Source organism: Psittacula echo (genome assembly GCF_963264785.1).
Source record: "Psittacula echo genome assembly, chromosome: 4".
Classification (NCBI taxonomy): Eukaryota; Metazoa; Chordata; class Aves; order Psittaciformes; family Psittacidae; genus Psittacula; species Psittacula echo.
Window position 1 is genome coordinate 39,216,587 of NC_137738.1, and position 17,676 is coordinate 39,234,262.

General features: G+C 41.0%; 1 protein-coding gene across 2 annotated transcripts in view; it reads left to right on the plus strand.

Annotated features, from left to right (window-relative positions):
- LOC308220392 (SAM and SH3 domain-containing protein 1-like) overlaps positions 1-17,676 on the plus strand; it is a gene marked incomplete at both ends in the record, with an annotated part of 560,546 nt that overhangs the window by 458,871 nt on the left and 83,999 nt on the right. For both annotated transcript variants that reach the window (XM_080616328.1, XM_080616327.1), the window contains one exon: positions 9,915-10,043. In XM_080616328.1, coding sequence (XP_080472454.1) covers positions 9,915-10,043 — 129 coding nt within the window. The remainder of the gene's footprint in view (positions 1-9,914; positions 10,044-17,676) is intronic.

The following is a 17,676-nucleotide window of genomic DNA, read 5'->3' on the forward strand; positions in this document are numbered from 1 at the left end:
CCTTTCCATAATGTTTTGTAATGTTAAGATGTTTCATTTACAGGATAAAAAGATTAGGTTAGAATAAAATCCCATATAGGAGCAGAATATTAGTGTACCAATAGATGGTATTAATATTCTGGATGTCGTTCATATGTGGAGGTTGACTTACAGGCAGAGTTGCAAAACCTGTAGAATAATAATTGCCTATTCCTAAAATAAAATCACCCTTTGAATGCTTCTCAGCATACTCCTAAGAGTATGTTCATAGTGAAACCCTTTTTTTATGGTAGTTTCTCACTTTTGTTCTCCCCCCCAGTTGAAAATGAAGCCAGAATTTCATATAGCAGAATTCTTGTTAGATAGGATCTGAGAGTGTTTATGGCTCATTCACTTAGATGACTGCATTTTATTGTTTTATTGTGTTTTACCAACATGCCTGTCTATAAGGGAAGGCCTCTTAGTGATTACTGGCATAAAGTAGAAATTAGTTTTAACTATGCTTGGACATAAACATGACCAAAGTTTGCTTTCTCTGAATCTACCATGCAACTTTAACACTTTGCGGAATACTAGGCTTGCTGAGTTTATGCAATTGCTCTGAGATGCTGTTCTCAGTTTTTGTCTTTAAATACCCGATTTTTGTGGGTATGTTTTGTTTGTTGATTTTTTTCTGTATTGTTTTGTGGTGTTGTTTGTTTTCTTTACATGTTTCCTTTTAGTTTGATGTTTGGTTTGGGGTTTTTTGTTATAGAAGATTTGTTCTTGTCATGCTGTGTTACTACTAAATATAAAGAAAAGACACAAATTTTATTGAAACCTCCTTCACTATTGCAGCTGATCTGGCAAGCACACTGAAATAAAAGCTTTATTTCATTATCTGCTTAAGATTTTTGGCTTTTGGGTATCTATTTTGTTAGACTAACTTAAACGTGAAGCCACCCCATAATGTGTTTTAAAACGTCTCAATTCTGAAACCAGAAATTAATCTCTATCTCCTTGATAGTGCTTTAATCACATATTAATTTCGTATCACTTGTTAATGCTTGCCATTCTTCTTTTTATCGTTTGCTTCTGCTCTGTGTGTCAGGATAGAAGCCCTCTGCAGCTGGTGTGCATGAAGAGACACATTTGAGGAAAGTGTCTCAGCACAGTGTGCAGGAGGAGGCAGCAAGAGCAAGAGAAACAAAACTAATGAGAGGTGATGTCAGGTGCAGCTGTTACGTGGATGAAGGAGGAGTTACTCTGCTTTACAAGCTGGCAATGATAATTTATGCCTGACTGCTGACCAGCCTGGTGGGTAGTGGTGGCCTGGCAGGTGTTGGAGCAGACAAGGAGTTACATTTTGATGAGCTTAGTGCACATCACCTCAGGAAAAGGAGGATAGAAGATAACATACTATTATTAGGGAAGCTGGACATTAAGGGTGCTTTGAACTAACGTTTCAAAGCACCCTTATAATACAAGAATAAAATTTGCATGTAATCTTGTCTGTCAAGATAATGAGCGTGTGAAAGAGCTGGTTCTACTTGTGATAGATACCTACTTTTTAAGTATGTTGGAATGTATATTTGCATAGATGCAACTTTTTTGTTACACACACATATTTTAATTTTTTTACATAGAAGACTTCCTTGGTTGCATGTCAGAGAGAGGGATCCCAATATGTGCTTTCAAGTTGATTTTAATTTTCAAAAGGAAAAATGTAAATTGCATTTGGATTGCTTTTCCAGAGATGCTTTATTACACCTTCTTGACAAAGATTTCAGGGCTTTACAGTGAAAAATTAGAGGAAAAAAGATTATATTGCTGATGGTGCACTTTAATTGCAGAATTTTGAAAAGGGGAAGAGTTTGTATTGATGTAAAGATGGGGCAAGATTTCATCTGAATTAGGAAAAGCTTCCACAGCTGTGTGGTTTAATACAAAGTTTCTGGGTCTAGGGTGACTGTGCTCTGAACTCGGTTGGGTGCATCAGTTATTTCATGTAACTGATGCAAAAGCTTTGATATCAAACTGTACCATTGTGCATTCTGCTTATTGTACAGAATGTAGAACTGTTTTAACCATGCTACAGAGAGCTTGACACAATTTTATTAGATCTATTTTTGTAACTCTGTCTGTAAAGCTACATAGCTTAATGACTTAACCCTCAGATGCCATAAAAATTAATGGGAAGTCTTCTATTGAATCGGTTTCATCTATATGTTCTCTTTGTTCTCACAGTGTCCAGCTATAGAGAGGTCAAGGGAACCATGACAACCCTTCAGTATTCTCTAAAATAGCTCTTCTCAATATAAAAATGTCATGACTTCTACACTGAGTATTTTATGCCTTACCCTGAATATCAAGGCAAGCACTGGGCTGCTTGGCCTCGTGCTTCTGTCTCATTCACATTTCTGACCTCGCTGACTGCCAAGGCAGACTTTGAACCTGTCACTTCATGGATGGTGGAATTGTTAGTTCTGCTGAATAGAAGATTGTCCTTTCTAAGCACTAAGAAAAGAAGAGGATGTTTCTGTAGGAGCTTGTTCGGTTCAGTTTTAATGGCAACTGTTTTGAAGTTAAGCCTGAAGGCCAAACATCAGCCTTAATCCTGGCAAAAATAAATTGCTACCAAGGGGCAAGTAAGAGCAACAGAAATAGGTAAAAACCACAGTTGTTATCAAGCTCCACAGGTTTTCCTTATGCATGCCTGTCATCATTATGCAAGTCAGTATTACTGCAGTAAATTGAGATACAAGCCCTAGACAGAGAGGTAAACGTAGGTGTGACTCTTTTATTTCGAGAAGGTTTGGATCTGGTTTAAATCTGCCTCCTTAGAAAGAGCTGTGGAGGAACGTGAAATGCGGTGTCAGATTAATTACCTGTAGCCTGAATTCATGCATTAGTATATTTTGCAGTGCAGGGAGGTACGCTGCTGGTTCAAGGTTGCCTAGGGAAGGATGCACGAGTTACTCAAGCTTTCATGACCCTGTGTTAGGAAAAATATCTAAACCAGGACTGGTATCTTAGTCAAAATTGTCCCATGCAAATCTGAGCAACCTTTGCTTTCTAGGTAAGCTAGTTCTGCTTGACTTTAAACATCTCATAGTTTGCTATGTAGGTATGAAGTCCTGTTGAAAACTATTTATTAAGCGCAAACATGTTTCCTTTCAGTACATGTTCTCATTTCACCACTTTTTAGTCCCTCCTGCCTCTTGCCCTTTTCTCCTCCCCAAACAAGCCTGTTTGCTCTGGCCTGCGTTCTGGCTTTCGTTTATGTACTTCTTACAGCTATCCAAACCGAAGGTATTACTGAAATGCAGGGCTGTGTTCCACAGATTTTTGGTAGGCGTCCCTGTCAAGATCCAACTGCCAGCAATAAGCTGCTAATGTTTACAGTGACTTTCCGCATAGTAGTCCTGTGTTTCAGGCATGGAAATGGATTTTTCTCATCTTGGGCTGTGAAAGTCAAAAATATGCCTTTGCTAGGGCATGATTGCAGAGTTGTGAAAGAGCATCTTCCCTTCGTGTGTGCCCTTTCCACATACATTTATACTTTACACATACATTTATGCATACTTTACACATACATTTATACTAAAGTCAGATCTTTTCCCTTACGGTTTCTGACCTCTTCCTCACCTCCCAGTTTATGCATGTGCTGTGGCCATAGCTGATTAGTTTTTAAGTTAGGAACTTGTATAGTACATTGTGTGCTGTAATCCGCATTGCCATGTGCAGATGGAGACCCATCTGTCTCGCTGACCAAACAGGCTTGTGGCATGCACGCCTTTTTTTACAGTTTTGAGATTTGTGCAGTTGTATAAATTTCACCTGATGTCTTGGAGAGTGAGCACATACATCTGATAATCAAGACCTCTTTCCTGGCTTTCTTAACAGAGATTGGAATGGGAGTAGGATATGCTGGAATATGTAGCTTTGGTTTTGGGTGTTTTGTTTTTTTTTTTTGCAGAATCTGAGATAGAAAAGCACAAACTCAGGTAGCTTTTTCTAAAACTTATTCTGTACGGAAATTTATGCAGAAAGTATGTTTGCTGTGCCAGTGCCTGGTATTTTGGTATGTATGCAGGTTCATGAAATGTATATGTTACCTAGTAAATTCCATTATTCCTTCTTAGCTAATAGTGGGTTTTTTTATTACTAGTTCTTAAATATGAATGTATTTTTACTTAATTTTATTTCCAGCAGAACTCTCTGACAGAACATTTTTCTCATTTACACTTGCAGATGTCAGATACAAAGGATTTTGCCCGCACGTTAAACTAACTGATGTGCAGTGACCGATAAATCCTAACTTTATAACAAGTGTCAAATCGTTCCAACTTTTCTTTGTAGTCACTCCATTAACAGGAATCCCGATGGATTCCTTTGGTATTCACATGCATATCAGAACTAATTCTCTGGGAATTCCAGGGCAATTCGTCATTTACTCTGTGTTTTATGATGCCAAAAAATGTTGCATGCATACATTATAAGATGGAAATTTAGGAACACATTTGACAACAGAAAATAGAAATCTGAGGTAACTTCTGTTTTCATTAGAATATTTTATTAAATCTTCATTTTACATTTAATCCTTTAAAGCTAGTGGGTTATTTACTTTCCTGGCTATGAGACTATTCTATGGAAATCTGTCAGGCAGTAGTGAAGTCTTAGGAGAAACATGTTCTAATTTTTTACAGATAAATTAAAGCATTTCAGGAATGATATTTCTGCTCACTATTTGTGTTGCTCATGATTTTTTTTCCACCAGAGATCTGTGAGATTATATAGCTGGAACATTGCAGTTTGTATGGTAATAAACATGACTGGTGCAAAGCAGTCTTCATGGTAGGGCTTTATTTAACTGTGAAATCTGTAACAAAATGAGAAACAGTTTATTATGAGGTCTTGGTTTTAAAAATATTACTGACCTAAAGCAGTTAAGAGCACATCAGTTGCTACTGAATTACAGATACAGTGGTAAGAATAAATTTGAAAGCTGTGGAGCTTCTTTATTACTCTCATAAGCTGTTTGAAGTATGAGACAGTGACGCATAACTGAAGACATTATACATTTCATTGGTTTATGATTTTTGGTATCAAATAACTGTATGTTTTTTTTTTCCTACCCGTGAAACTAAAATGACCATGTTTGCTTAGGCCCTGTTGTATTGGTATTAAAATTAAAACCACAGGGCTCTTAATAGGAAGACTTTTATTTCTATTATCTTAAAAATCATAAGCAAGCCAAATGAGGAAAGCAAGAAAGCAAAAGGAACTTACTAAAATTAACATTGGCTTTTATTCTTTATGCATCCGTAATATGTAATTCATTATGCATCAGTAACATTTAAAAATATTATTAGTTATGGTTTTATTATTCTGTTTTATAACAATGCTGGTGATATTTTTAAGACATTTTGGACAATTCTTTTGACTCTCTGTAAGGGAATGAACAGCTTCTCAAGCTGGAGCTTATGTTTTGTGTATAAATATTTTAAAATACTCAATACCAAAATAGTACGTAAAACTGGTGGTGATTTTGTGTGAGAGTTTAGAATTGTTTGGACAAGGTAGCAGTCAATGATTGGACAGACAAAATGACGTAGTTCAAAATTCATCTCATTAGTTGTAGTTTGATCTCTAAAGTAGATCCTCTCTGCCATTATCAGTGGGTTAGAAAAGTAAAGCATCTTCTTTTAGTTTTGCCATATTTTTAATAGCATTTGAGGAATAAAGGAGGTGGTGGAGGATTCCTACATATAACTATATAGAGGAATAAAATTAGAGGTAATATAAATCAGTCATATAATCTTTTGTTAAGTTACGGCATCATTTCCTAACATGTCACATGAATGGATGCTGCAAGGTGTGAAATACTTGCTGTCTTTCTTGGATTGATTTGGTTATCTCTGTGTTTCTTTCAGCAAAAGTAATGCTTTTTGGATACCTGCACACATAAGCTCTTAAAAGAAGCTCTTTGCCACAGAAAGAAATGATTCAGTTGGCATCTTCGCTACAACTTCCTGGCAAGCTGAGTTGTAAATGCAAATGTTTGTATTTTTGTTCTCATTTTTCAAAGCTAGAGACTTCAAACCCCAAAGCTGTCTGCATCTAGCTAGGAGGTTATGTGCTGCTTTTGTGGAATGGTTATCTCCTAAAGCTAGCTGCCCTTGGTCTGGTAACCCAGCAAAAGTGTATGGCAGAGTTGCGATATGTTTCAGTTACCAGTTCTCATCTCCTAAGGTCTTGTGGTTTTTCTGTTCCTTCAACTTTGTTTAGACATTAAGCTTGTGTTCACACAGGACTAGTCTTCCCCAGAGAGCTGGCATGAGTTGTGTTTGGAGCACAGCCTCTAATGTGAGTCCGGAGCACTGACAATTCCTTCTGTCAGTTGGTCAGGCTGATGCCTGCAGCTCAACTTCTCTGGACACTGCAGCTCTGGCGGATGGGGTTGCTTGTGAATAGGCCTTTCTTTGTAGTCACGTGCTCACTGACGGTGGGGCCACATGCGTTCCACAGGCTTTAATTGGGTCTAGTAATTGAGCTAATTTTGTTAGGGAACAGTTGCAAGCCTTCAGCCTTTTAGAGACCATCTTTAAAAAAAGCACAGCAAACTGCATGCTAATGTAAGTGAAAAATGAGCACTTGTCAGATCCTTTGCGCAGCGCCATTGCTATCCTGGAGCAGTCCATGACCATGCACTAGAGGAGGTGGTGGGAAGGTGTGCAGAGAAGTGCTGGAGTGTGCTGCTATCCTTGCCTCAGCTCCACACAGCTCTCATAAGCTGAAGTTCACGTGATATGTTTGAATCTGTAGTATATCACTCAGTCATAGAATCATAGAATCACCTAAGTTGGAAAAGACCTGTAAGATCATCGAGCTCAACTGTCAGTCCAGGACTGTCAAACCCAACACTAAACCATGTCACTAAGGGCAAACTGATCTCCCCTTATGGCTGCCCTTCATGATCTCCAGTCACAGCCACCCTTCATCTGCCCCCTCATAGTGGCCCACGCTATATAGCTGCTGCTCCTACGCCTCATGGCCACACCTCATCTTCCCACTAGATCTCATGGTTACCCCTCATGGCCCATGGCCACCCCTCACACCCTATGCCTGCCCCTGCTCTCGCCTCATGAGCTCACCTCACAACCGCCCCACCTTTCCCCTCATGATCTTCCCTCATGGCCACCGCTGCTCTCTGCTCACAGTCGCTCCTCATTGCTACCACTTCTGTTACCTCATGATATCCCCTCAAGGCTGCCCCTCCTGCCTTCTCACAGTTTCCCCTCTCGACCATCCCACCTCTACCCTCATGGTGGCTCCTCCTGTCCCCTCACGATCTTCCCTCACAACCGCCCCTGCTTTCCCCTCACAATCTCCCCTCATGGCTGCCCTTGCCCTCCCCTCATGATCTTCCCTCACAACCGCCCCTCCTCTCCCTCACAAACTCCCCTCAAGGCTGACCCTGTTCTCTCCTCATGATCTCCCACCATGATCTCCCATCATGGCCTCCCTTCCTCACCCCTCACGGCCGTCTTCACGGGTTGTACCTGTTTCTGGGCAGGTTTACTGCATGAAATATAACAGTTTGCAGAATGGAAGAAGGAGATGGAATGATAAAGTAGAGAGGTAATTTCATATTGTTCTAATAAAGTGATAGTTTCTCCTCTTGCCTGTGTATCATTACTCTTTCCAGCTCCTATACTCTTACCTGGCAAATCTTATCAGGGAATAAACAAACTGGCTGGGGAAGATACTCCAAAGTGGGCAATTTTTGTCACCCTGAGAGGAATGTTACGATGAAGTGGCTGGGATTCAGATGTCATGCCATCTCTTTGGAAGTCATACAGGTCTTCTTAGTGTCTGCAACAGCAGGCAAACAAAGGCTAAGTTTTGGGGTTACAGCACTGTAGCATTAGTTATCCCTACTGAGGGTGCAGACCTAGTGAAAGCAGCTCATTGTGCCTGTGGGATCAGCAAGCATGCCCTTGACCACTGGAAAAGTGTCCAGTTTCACAGGCAGAAAGTCAGTTTCTTTCCCAGTTTGCTGGAAAGAGAGGGATGGCAGAGAGGTGGCTGGAGGAAGACTTATTCTTGCTGCCCACTGAGCAGGTGGTACCCCTGCTCTGGAAGAAAGGCAGGGTAGCACTGTCGTGCTCTCAAAAATGTCATTGTTTTGTCCTCATAAGCTATATGCTTGTTCAGCGATGTGGAAAGTTGTTTTGTCTGAAGCTCTGGACAATCTGAAGATCCCAGAAGTGTATTTGCAGTAAGGAACCTGATCTTTTAATATCTGAAAAATCTCCTATTTGAGATCTTTAGCATGTTGAGAGATAGGAAAAAGAGTAAAAAATATGTATGTGTATCTCCATAGAGGAGGGTGTGTACATAGATACATATTTAGCGTAGTTAAATTGCTTCTCTTGCTCCGACAGATGACATGCAAGTTGTTTTCCACCTGTACTGTACTCAGAAGTTTTAAGAAACTGCAGGCTGTTCTGAATTTGGGGAATGTGGAATTTGAGATACCTATTGCACGTGTGGAATTGCACCTTTTTTTAAAAAAGGAGCGTGTTTCACAGAATCTGAGATTTAATAGGCTTTCAGTTTGATTTAAACTGGAATGGGGGGAGGGGTGTTTTCAATTCTCGGGAAGTACTACCTTATTAGAACAGAGCTGCCTCTTCTGCATAGTCAAGAACCCTGAAAGTAGGACCACATAATTATTTCCAAATGGCAATTTGGTATGGATAGTAAGGTGTGGCTTCTAATTAGAAGATTTCCTCCTAGCGTGTATGCTAACAGTTTGCATTGCAATGTATATATATTATTAGCATTAAATGATTTCTTAATTGCTCAGTTTTTTCTTAATATTCAAGAGATAAGTTTGTGTTGCATCTGTTAACAGCAACAAGGAAACAACGCTCTGCATTGAATTCTTGTTCTTTCAGAATATACGCATAGCGTAGATTGTTTCCTTTTAAAGAATGTATACAGTAACATGGATGTTCTTTCATAAATTAGATAGAGAAACAAAATTACTCCATCCCATCTTTTGGACCTATTTTAAGTGTGTGCGTGTTGTACCAAACAAAATGGGTAATTCCCCTTCCCACCCCCATGTTCAGTCTGCTATGGCATACCTACCTGAAGTTTAGAAGGATTTCTCATGCTGCTTAAAATTCAGCCTCTTTTTTGTTTTGTTTTGCATTTTCCCCCTTATTTATCCATCATTTAAAACATATTAATTTCAGGCATAATTAACAGATGATTATAATTAGATTCCTGGCTGTAGCCAATTCATTAACAATGTAGCAATCCTGCCTAGCAGCCCCTAGCTCCTGGGACTGAGCAAACCATGTTTCTACCTCCAATATATCTTAAAAGACCAACTAGCAGAGTGTCTTTGTGGGCAGCATAAATGTGCCTGTTAAAGTCATTTGGCTGGAATTGTTTGCAGTCTGGTTGATTGTGCTTATAGGAAAGAAGTGTAATATTTTAAATTGCTGTTAGTCATTGTCAAAGGAAGCAGGGCTACTCCCGAGTAAATAAGGTCAGTAAAATGTACGTAATGACTGATTATTGGATAAGTGGGCAGCTGCTTGGGAGAACCAGATGGAATATGAATATATGTGGGTGGGAAGGAATTGAGGCAGATAGTGCCTGGGGATATGTTGTTCCACTGTCGTGAATTGCTGTCCCTGCCTTCTGTCTCTGTGTAGGAATTAGCAAGGTCCCACCTGTTTCTGAAGAGCTGCTGTGGTATTGCTTTTCCAAACTGTTCTGGCATGTTAGCATGCTTGGGGCTAGGGATTTAGAGGATGACCCAAGACCTGTGTGCTGGATGTAGTGTAGGAAGGGGGTCTGCCTCAGAGTTGTGCTGTTACTGTTATATTAGAATTTTAAAATTAACCTTTTTTTTTCTTCTGTCTCCACCATAGGATGGGTCACTGGGAAATATTGATGACCTGGCACAGCAGTATGCAGACTACTATAACACTTGTTTCACGGATGTGTGTGAGAGGATGGAAGAGCTGCGCAAACGGAGGGTTTCCCAAGACCTTGATATGGTATGTAGAGAAATTATGACTTCAATAACAAATGATTGCCATTCATGCCTCAGATGAAGAATCAGTATCTCAGCTTGAAGAGTTCTACACAGGGAAATTAACTACGTGATTGTGTTCACACACCCAGACATTTCAGCCAACTCAATTAAACACTTGGAAATGAGTAGGATTAGTTGTTTCTCTAAGTGTTTGTTATGATTCATTAAGCCTTGGAGTCTGCATTTCTTAGCTCTTCTTTAATTAGAGTACTTTTGCTTGCTCATATTTGCTTGCAAACTTCAACTCTTGGAAGTAAGATCATGTCTGATGAAAGCGTTCCCTTGCTCCAAGATGCTTTGAGTGTGAGCACAACAAAACTGTGTGGTGCTATTTTTCAATTGCACTGTATGAACTGTTGAAGTACTGCCTCTCAGAAGTCCAAGGTGCATGCTGGTTTAAGGCTCCCAAATGTAAGCAGTCTTCAATTTTGTAAACCCTTTTCCATTATTATGCATTACAGAAACTGTAGCAAGGGACATTGAGTCACTGAAGCCTTAAGAGTGGAGGGACCTTGAGAGGCCTGTAAGCCAACCTTCAACTTCAAGCAGTGTCAACACTGAATTCAAACCAAATTGCTCAGGGATTTATCTGATTGGGTGTGAAGACCTCCAAGGATGGAGGCTTTGCAGCCTCTCTGAGCAGCCTGTTGTACTGCTTGACTGTTTTCACTATGAACTTTTTTCCCCCTGATATTCTATGCAGTAGCCCCGTGGCAATTTATAACTGTTGTCTCTCATTCTCATGCCGTGCACCACTTCTGTGAAGAGCCAGGCTCCATCTTTTTGATAACCTCCCCATAGGTACCAGCAGGCTGCCAGTAAAAGCCTCATTGAAGGTGTCTCTTCTCCAGGCTGAATCTCCCAGCACTTCTTGTAAGGCAAGGCCTCAAGTCCTTGAGCACTTTGGTGGCCCTCCCCAGACTTACTGAAGTTTATCAACACATTCCTAGCACACAAGATTGTAGAGTTGGAGGTGGTAGTCCAAGAATGGTCTGAGAGGTGCCAGGAAAGGGGAAGAATTGCTTCCCTCTGTCTTCTGACTACACTGCTGTTGACATGGTGTGTGATGCTGCTGGCTGTCATTGCTGCCCAGGCACGCTACTGGCTTGTGCTAAGCCTACTGTCCTCCATGCCTTTTCTGCAGAGCAGCCCTTCCCTCAAGCATATTGACTGCAGTCTGAGGTGGGCATCATCCATTACCTAGATGGGAGTGCCCTCTATTTCCTCCTGGGGTATCTAGCAGAATAGGCCCCTGTACTACTCTGCTTGTACCTGGCTTCCAAGTACAGCACATTAAACACTACTCTTAAAGCCCAACTAGCTGGTTTTTCATCCGTTTAGCTGTGTAGGCTGCCTGGGGACTCCCACTTTAGCTGAAACTAAAGGTGACTATAGGTCACGTCCATACCTCATTTTTGTTAGGTTTAAGAAAGAACCTCTTAGGAGGCCTATTGCAAAAACATCATGTGTTTTCACTTGCTGGACAATTTCCTTAGTGTCCTGTAACAGTAGTAAATATTTGTCAGTACTTTTGGTACATGTATATGTATTACTGATTGCTGTGCTTTTTTCGTTGCAAACTTCTTTGTTAGTTTTCATAACATTCATCATGATCATCTGTGACAGAGAAAAAAGCTTCTAAGTCTGCTCTGTTAGGTCTTCAGTGCTAAGTCTGTGTTTCCCAACAGTATCGTATGTGTTTACATACAGACTTAACCGGTATTTCCTTCAAGTCTCGTCTCTCAGAAAACAGGTTACTGAAGGAATTGTTTTTGTTGTGTTTTTTTTTTTTTTTTTTTTTTTTTTTTTTTTTTTTTGTTGTTGTTGTTGTTTTGTTTTGTTTTTGTTTTTGTTTTGTTTTGGGTTTTTTTGTCCTTTTTTTTTTTTTGTCTTTTTTTTTTTTTTTTTGGTCACTTATAGCTTTGCTCTGGTGGTGACTTTTGTATAACAACCAAAGTATGGTTAATACCTCTACTGAGGCATAGCACTGTGGCAGAGCCAGCATTGGATCTGACCACAGTTCTGCAGTTCCTCTACCAGATCAAATCCTTCAAGACAAATCTGGGAACTGAAGTTTTGTGTCTTCTACCTTTGCTTCCTTGCTTCCTCGTATCCTAGTACTGACTACCAGCATGGAGTCTTTTTTTAGCAGCTGTACATGGTGACATGGATTACTTAAGGCTATTACTTACTGGGATTCCAATTCAGCAGCTGAGAGGCTTCCAGAGCTTGTATGGGCTACAGACTATAGTTACACAATGAATGGCTGCAGAGAAAGTCATCTCCTCTGTCCCACTGAAGCTTGCTAGTTCCTTCTTTATTTTTAAATGGGAAAAAAAGAAGTACTGTGCAGATCTGTTGCTGCCAAGAAGTTCCAAGTGTTAAACAAAAGGTTATTGCAGGAAAGCCCTTTGTAGACAGACCCTTGAAGCTTCTGTTCAAAGAAGCTGATAGCACAGAATCATGGTTCTCATAAAAACTCCCATGCTCATTGTGCCTGGTATTCTGGGTAGCTGTTGGCAGAAATGAAACCCAGTTTCAAGGCACTCGTGGAAGGCAGGTCCTGTGCTGGGTAATGAAGTGTGCCTTATGGCAGGAGAGGACTCCCTTACTTTAAACAGATGGGCCTAATTTGGCTCCCTTCACTTCCGAAGCTGCAGAAGCCAGGCTGGAGAAAGCCATATGAGCTTAATTAACTCACATCAAAGGTGCAGAGCTTCACGCTGGTTTAAATGGATGTGAGCTAACCCAAGACATATCAGTGAGTGATTCACTAGCTCATTCTGCTTGAGAGAAGCTACAGTTAGAGAAAGTGGCTATGTGAAGAGACATCTGGAGATTCCTTTTCAGTGACTCTTGTATTGAGTTTGCTTGCTCTTAGTCCAGTGATGACTTCTTGAGCTGTCAGGTCAGAGAGAAGATATTGCAATTGAAAATTAAATTAGTGCTCAATTTTTGCTACATCCATCACCACTACAATACAGTTTCTGGATATCAGATAGCCATTCTGCTGATAACACATAAGACTGTAGATATTAGGTCATGTCTACAACAACAGCATCCAAACAGCGGTGACTGCAGCTGAAACTCACTCTCATGAATAAGTAGGCAGGCTTGACTTGCGTACACAGGTAGCAGGAAGTGGTTATATTGACTGGAATGTATTTTTGGTGTGATAGAGTAGTAAGCTCTTTTATAATCTGCTGTACAGACAGGAGTTGGTTTAAACAGCGGAGCTGTCAAAGTGACCGCAAAACTACTAATGTGAAAGTCAGTTCAGAACAGTGACTCACTTGTTGTGATGTTTTTCCTCTCTTTACAGTTTGAAGAAAGGTGATGTGTTTGCAGAGGGTTTGGAATAGTGAGTGGGGAGTAATGCTGGTGAATATGCTAGAGCATCTCTCAGATGTGCTGTGATAGCAAAATACATGCACCTGATAGCAAGTATATGCAGCCCCAAAATTGTTATGTGCCAGTATTATTGGGCTGTTAGTCCAGCCTGGCTTTGCTCTGCTGTACATTGCTCTCCTAACAGGGGTGAGGAGGGACAGTTCTGTATATATACCTTCTCTTCCCAGAAGCATGGTTGTGTCGGAGCTGGAAGTAGGCAGTACTTCTGGGGATTTGATGGAGTGAAGGTTACTGAATCGTGAGAACGGTGTACCATAGGATAAACTCGACCCCTGCACTGAGATCGGGTTTAAATAAAGAGTAAGGGAGCGGGGTAGGGGAGGTGTAAGTCTCTCTTGACAGCTATCTCAAAGCTAGAGGTCCCATGTGCAAAAAATATGATAAAGCAAAAGGTACTGGGATACATCTTTTAGATTTTATAATCATGAAGGATCGGGCAGTCAGCAGCTGTGATATAGCTGGGAGGCTGCAGCTTGCTTTTTGGATGACAGTTCTAATGTCTGCCTCTAAAATGCAGTATGAGTGATAAATAATATGTAGCAGAAACATGAAAGGCCAAAGTTAGGTTTGGAGCTGCTTTTACTGAACAAAGCATGGGTCACCCCAGGGGTTGAAGTGTCCTCTAGAAGTTGCCCAGAGAGACTGCATCAGGAGGGCGGTGCAGTAACAAAGAGGTGTCTGAGCTGGCAGAGCGTTGCCAGGAACATGTATTTCACACTGGCTCGCCCAGATTGCCCTTTGTAGCGTGTCCTCTGGAAGGACAGAAATATGAACTGTTTATTGCTGCTTCTGTACACGTTGAGATCATTTTAAGCTATTTGGGAGCAAGTGTTGATAACTTGATTATATTTTGTGCTCTCTAATCAGCTCTCCAACCTTTCCTATCAGACCATGGCCATTTCAGTCTAGATATCCTGCTCTGGAGTTGAATTTTGAAAAAATCACTTGGTAAAATTGTTTGGGAGAGCAGCATATCTTGTAACAAAACAGTAGCTGCAGATGAAGCTGAACACAGAGTATTTTTCCAAATAGGAGTTCCGTCAAGGATTGTTAGTTGTCCCTAACCACAATAACTGCTTTTTGCATTTGGAATTGTGCCTCTGTTTTTGTAATGGAGAATGTGCTTGGGTTTGGACATTAATGTTTGTGAACAGAATGGGAGTTGCCCACATTTCCTAGCATTTGGCCTATTCCTGTGCACCATGTGGCTTTCTGGCTGAGGAATAACTGCAGTCGGAATAGCTATAAGTGAATTTTCAGGGCCATAATGGATATATCACTGGTAATATTGAGCTGGACATCTGCTAAAATGCAGTTACAGCCAGAAAAGTGACTCTGTGAGGATGACGCTTTGGTACTGCTTGTGCAACATCCTCATCTCTAAACTGGAGAGACATGGATTTGATGAACGGACCAATTGGTGGATAAGGAGTTGACTGAATGGTCACACTCAGAGTTGCAGTCGACAGCTCGATGTCCAAGTGGAGACCAGTGAGAAGTGGTGTTCCTCAGGGGTCAGTATTGGGATCGGCCACATGGACAGTGGGATTGAGTGCACCCTCAGCAAGTTTGCCGATGATATCATGCCAGCAACACCATGCCATCCACAGGAACATTGACAGGCTCGAGGGGTGGGCCAATATGAACATCATGAAGTTCAAAGTGCAAGGTTCTGCACCTGGGTTTGTGCAATCCCAAGCACAAATGCAGGCTGGGAGGAGAATGGATTGAGAGCAGCACTGAGGAGAAGGTCTTGGTTATGCTGGTTGACAAGAAGCCAGCAGTATGTGGCTCCAGCCCAGAAAGCCAGCTGTGTGCTGGCCTGCATCAAAAGAAGCATGATCAGCAGGTTGAGGAAGGTGATGAGAATCCCCCTCTACTCCACTGTCATGAGACCCCCTCTGCAGTACTGCCTTCAGCTCTGGGATCCAAAACACAAGAGGGACATGGACCTGCTTGAGCAAGTCCAGAGGAGGGCCAAAAAGATGGCCAGGGGGCTGGAGCACCTCCTGTATGGAAACAGGCTGAGAGAGTTGAGCTTGTTCAGCCTGAAGAAAGCTGCAGAAAGACTTTAGTCTCTAAAGACTTCCAGTACCTAAAAGGACCTACAAAAAAATCTGGAGAGGGACTTTTTGCAAGGGATAAGAGAAGAGGTAATGGCTTCAAGCTGACAGAGGTAGATTTAGATTAGATATTGGGAAAAAAATCTTCACTGTGAGGGTAGTGAGATGCTATAACAGGTGGCCCATAGAAGTTGTGGATGCCCCATCCCTGGCAGTGTTTGAAGCCAGGTTAGATGGGGCTTTGAGCAACCTAGTCTAATGGAAGATGTCCCTGCCCATGGCAGGGAGGTTGAAACTGGATGAGCTTTAAAGTGCTTCCCAACTTAACATCCTGTGATTTTGTGATCTGCTTCCTTTGTATCTTCAGGATCATATCTGCTTGGCTTACTGACAAAACCAGGTTTGCTTTGCCTGTCAGCAGGGCAGAATAGCATTAATGTAGCTGTGAAGGAGCAAACTGTTGTCTCCTCCATCACTGACAGCAGCCAGCTAACTGCTGCTGCCAAGGTCTGTATTGTAGCTGATGATTGTGAAGTCAAAGAACAGCCTGAGGTTTTCTGATTGACTCTGACAGGTAGGGTTGTGGCACTGAGAAACTGCACTAATCTTTTGACTTGTAAATTACATATATTTAAAATGAATGCCACTGGAAAGCTGTAAAGCACACAATTATACCTTTATGGGTTTTTTTCCATCCACTTAGTTCATTTTGATGTGTAAAAGGGGGAAATGTTCAGAATCTCTCTGTGTACATGGTGGTAAAGTTCAGTGTGTTTTTACAGTACCTGCGCATATACATATGCATAGTCAGAAAATAGAAATGAACATATAACCAGCATAAGTTTCTTGTTTTGCTGCTCACAATGTATGTAGTCCTTAGAAGTCTTGGATATGTGTGGTTTTGAAAGATGCTCAGCAGTCAGTTGTTCGGTTACAAATGGAGTTGACCATCTAGAAAATGTCATCATGGATAAGTGGTATGTGTCCAGCAAGGCAGAGTAGAGGAAAGTGACAAAAGTCAAATAATTAGTAATTTGAGTGGTAGAGTAAGTTGGCTTTAACAGATATATTTGTCTGATAGGTAGTGCTGGTTGGTGATATCACAAGACTACTTGAGAAAGTAGCCAGCCCTCACTGAAGGATACTGAAATGCCCAGAACTGTTGCAGTCAGTGATTGATCTGTATTTAAGAAATCTCCATGGTGGTTGGCCACTGAAGCTGGAGTTAGGATGCACAACAGCTTTGTGGAGTCTGCCCGTGCCTGCTGTATACCTAGCTCTAGCCACATCTGATGTCCTTTGCATCTTGCATACATAAAAAAACCCCTCAGTATCCTAAAACAGACTGTATTCCCTGCCATGAAATCATCAGCTCTGCTTTGCAAATACAATACTGGCTGCTTTTGCCTTGTCCTGAGAGGAGACCTCTATATCTTGCTGTTTCGTCTTGCTGGCTGTAAGAGGCTCTCTAAAGTATGAACAACATCTGAGTTGGATTAAAAAGGTATCTACAGCGCAAAAAAAGAGCTGGAGAACACACAGATAAGACTTACTAAATTTTGGAGTTTCCAGGCCTTATCAGGCAGACACGCAAAAGAAAAAGTAGCAGTAAAAGGCATGGACTTTCAAGCATTTGTTTTTTGGTTTTGTTTTTCTCCAGTACCACTTGAAGTAGAGAGGGTTTGCCTGAATGACATGCACAAAGTAGGTTTACATAGAAAATATGTAATAGAGATTTACTTTGCATGCAGTCTTAGTCTGTCAACATTTTATGCTTTATCTTCGTTAATTCAATTCGTAGTAATATTTTCATCATTAATGGAGCTTTTCAAAGGTAGACACAATGGAAATTCTGGAACAGCCAGGCTATTTTTAGTGTCTCATGTATCGCACACCAAGACAGCAGAGGCATTTAAATACAGAGCTAGCATTAAACATGAAAATAAAGCAGGGCTTGTTCCATACACAGCAAAGTGAATACTGTTCTTAAACAGTTCTTAGTCCACTTAGCACTAACAGATTAAGTAAAAATCTCTCTACTTTCTGAAAGCTAATTATCTCCTTCAGTCTCTCCACTGTTTTTGTTGGAAGTCCATTTATGAATAATCCTTTAAGCAAAAT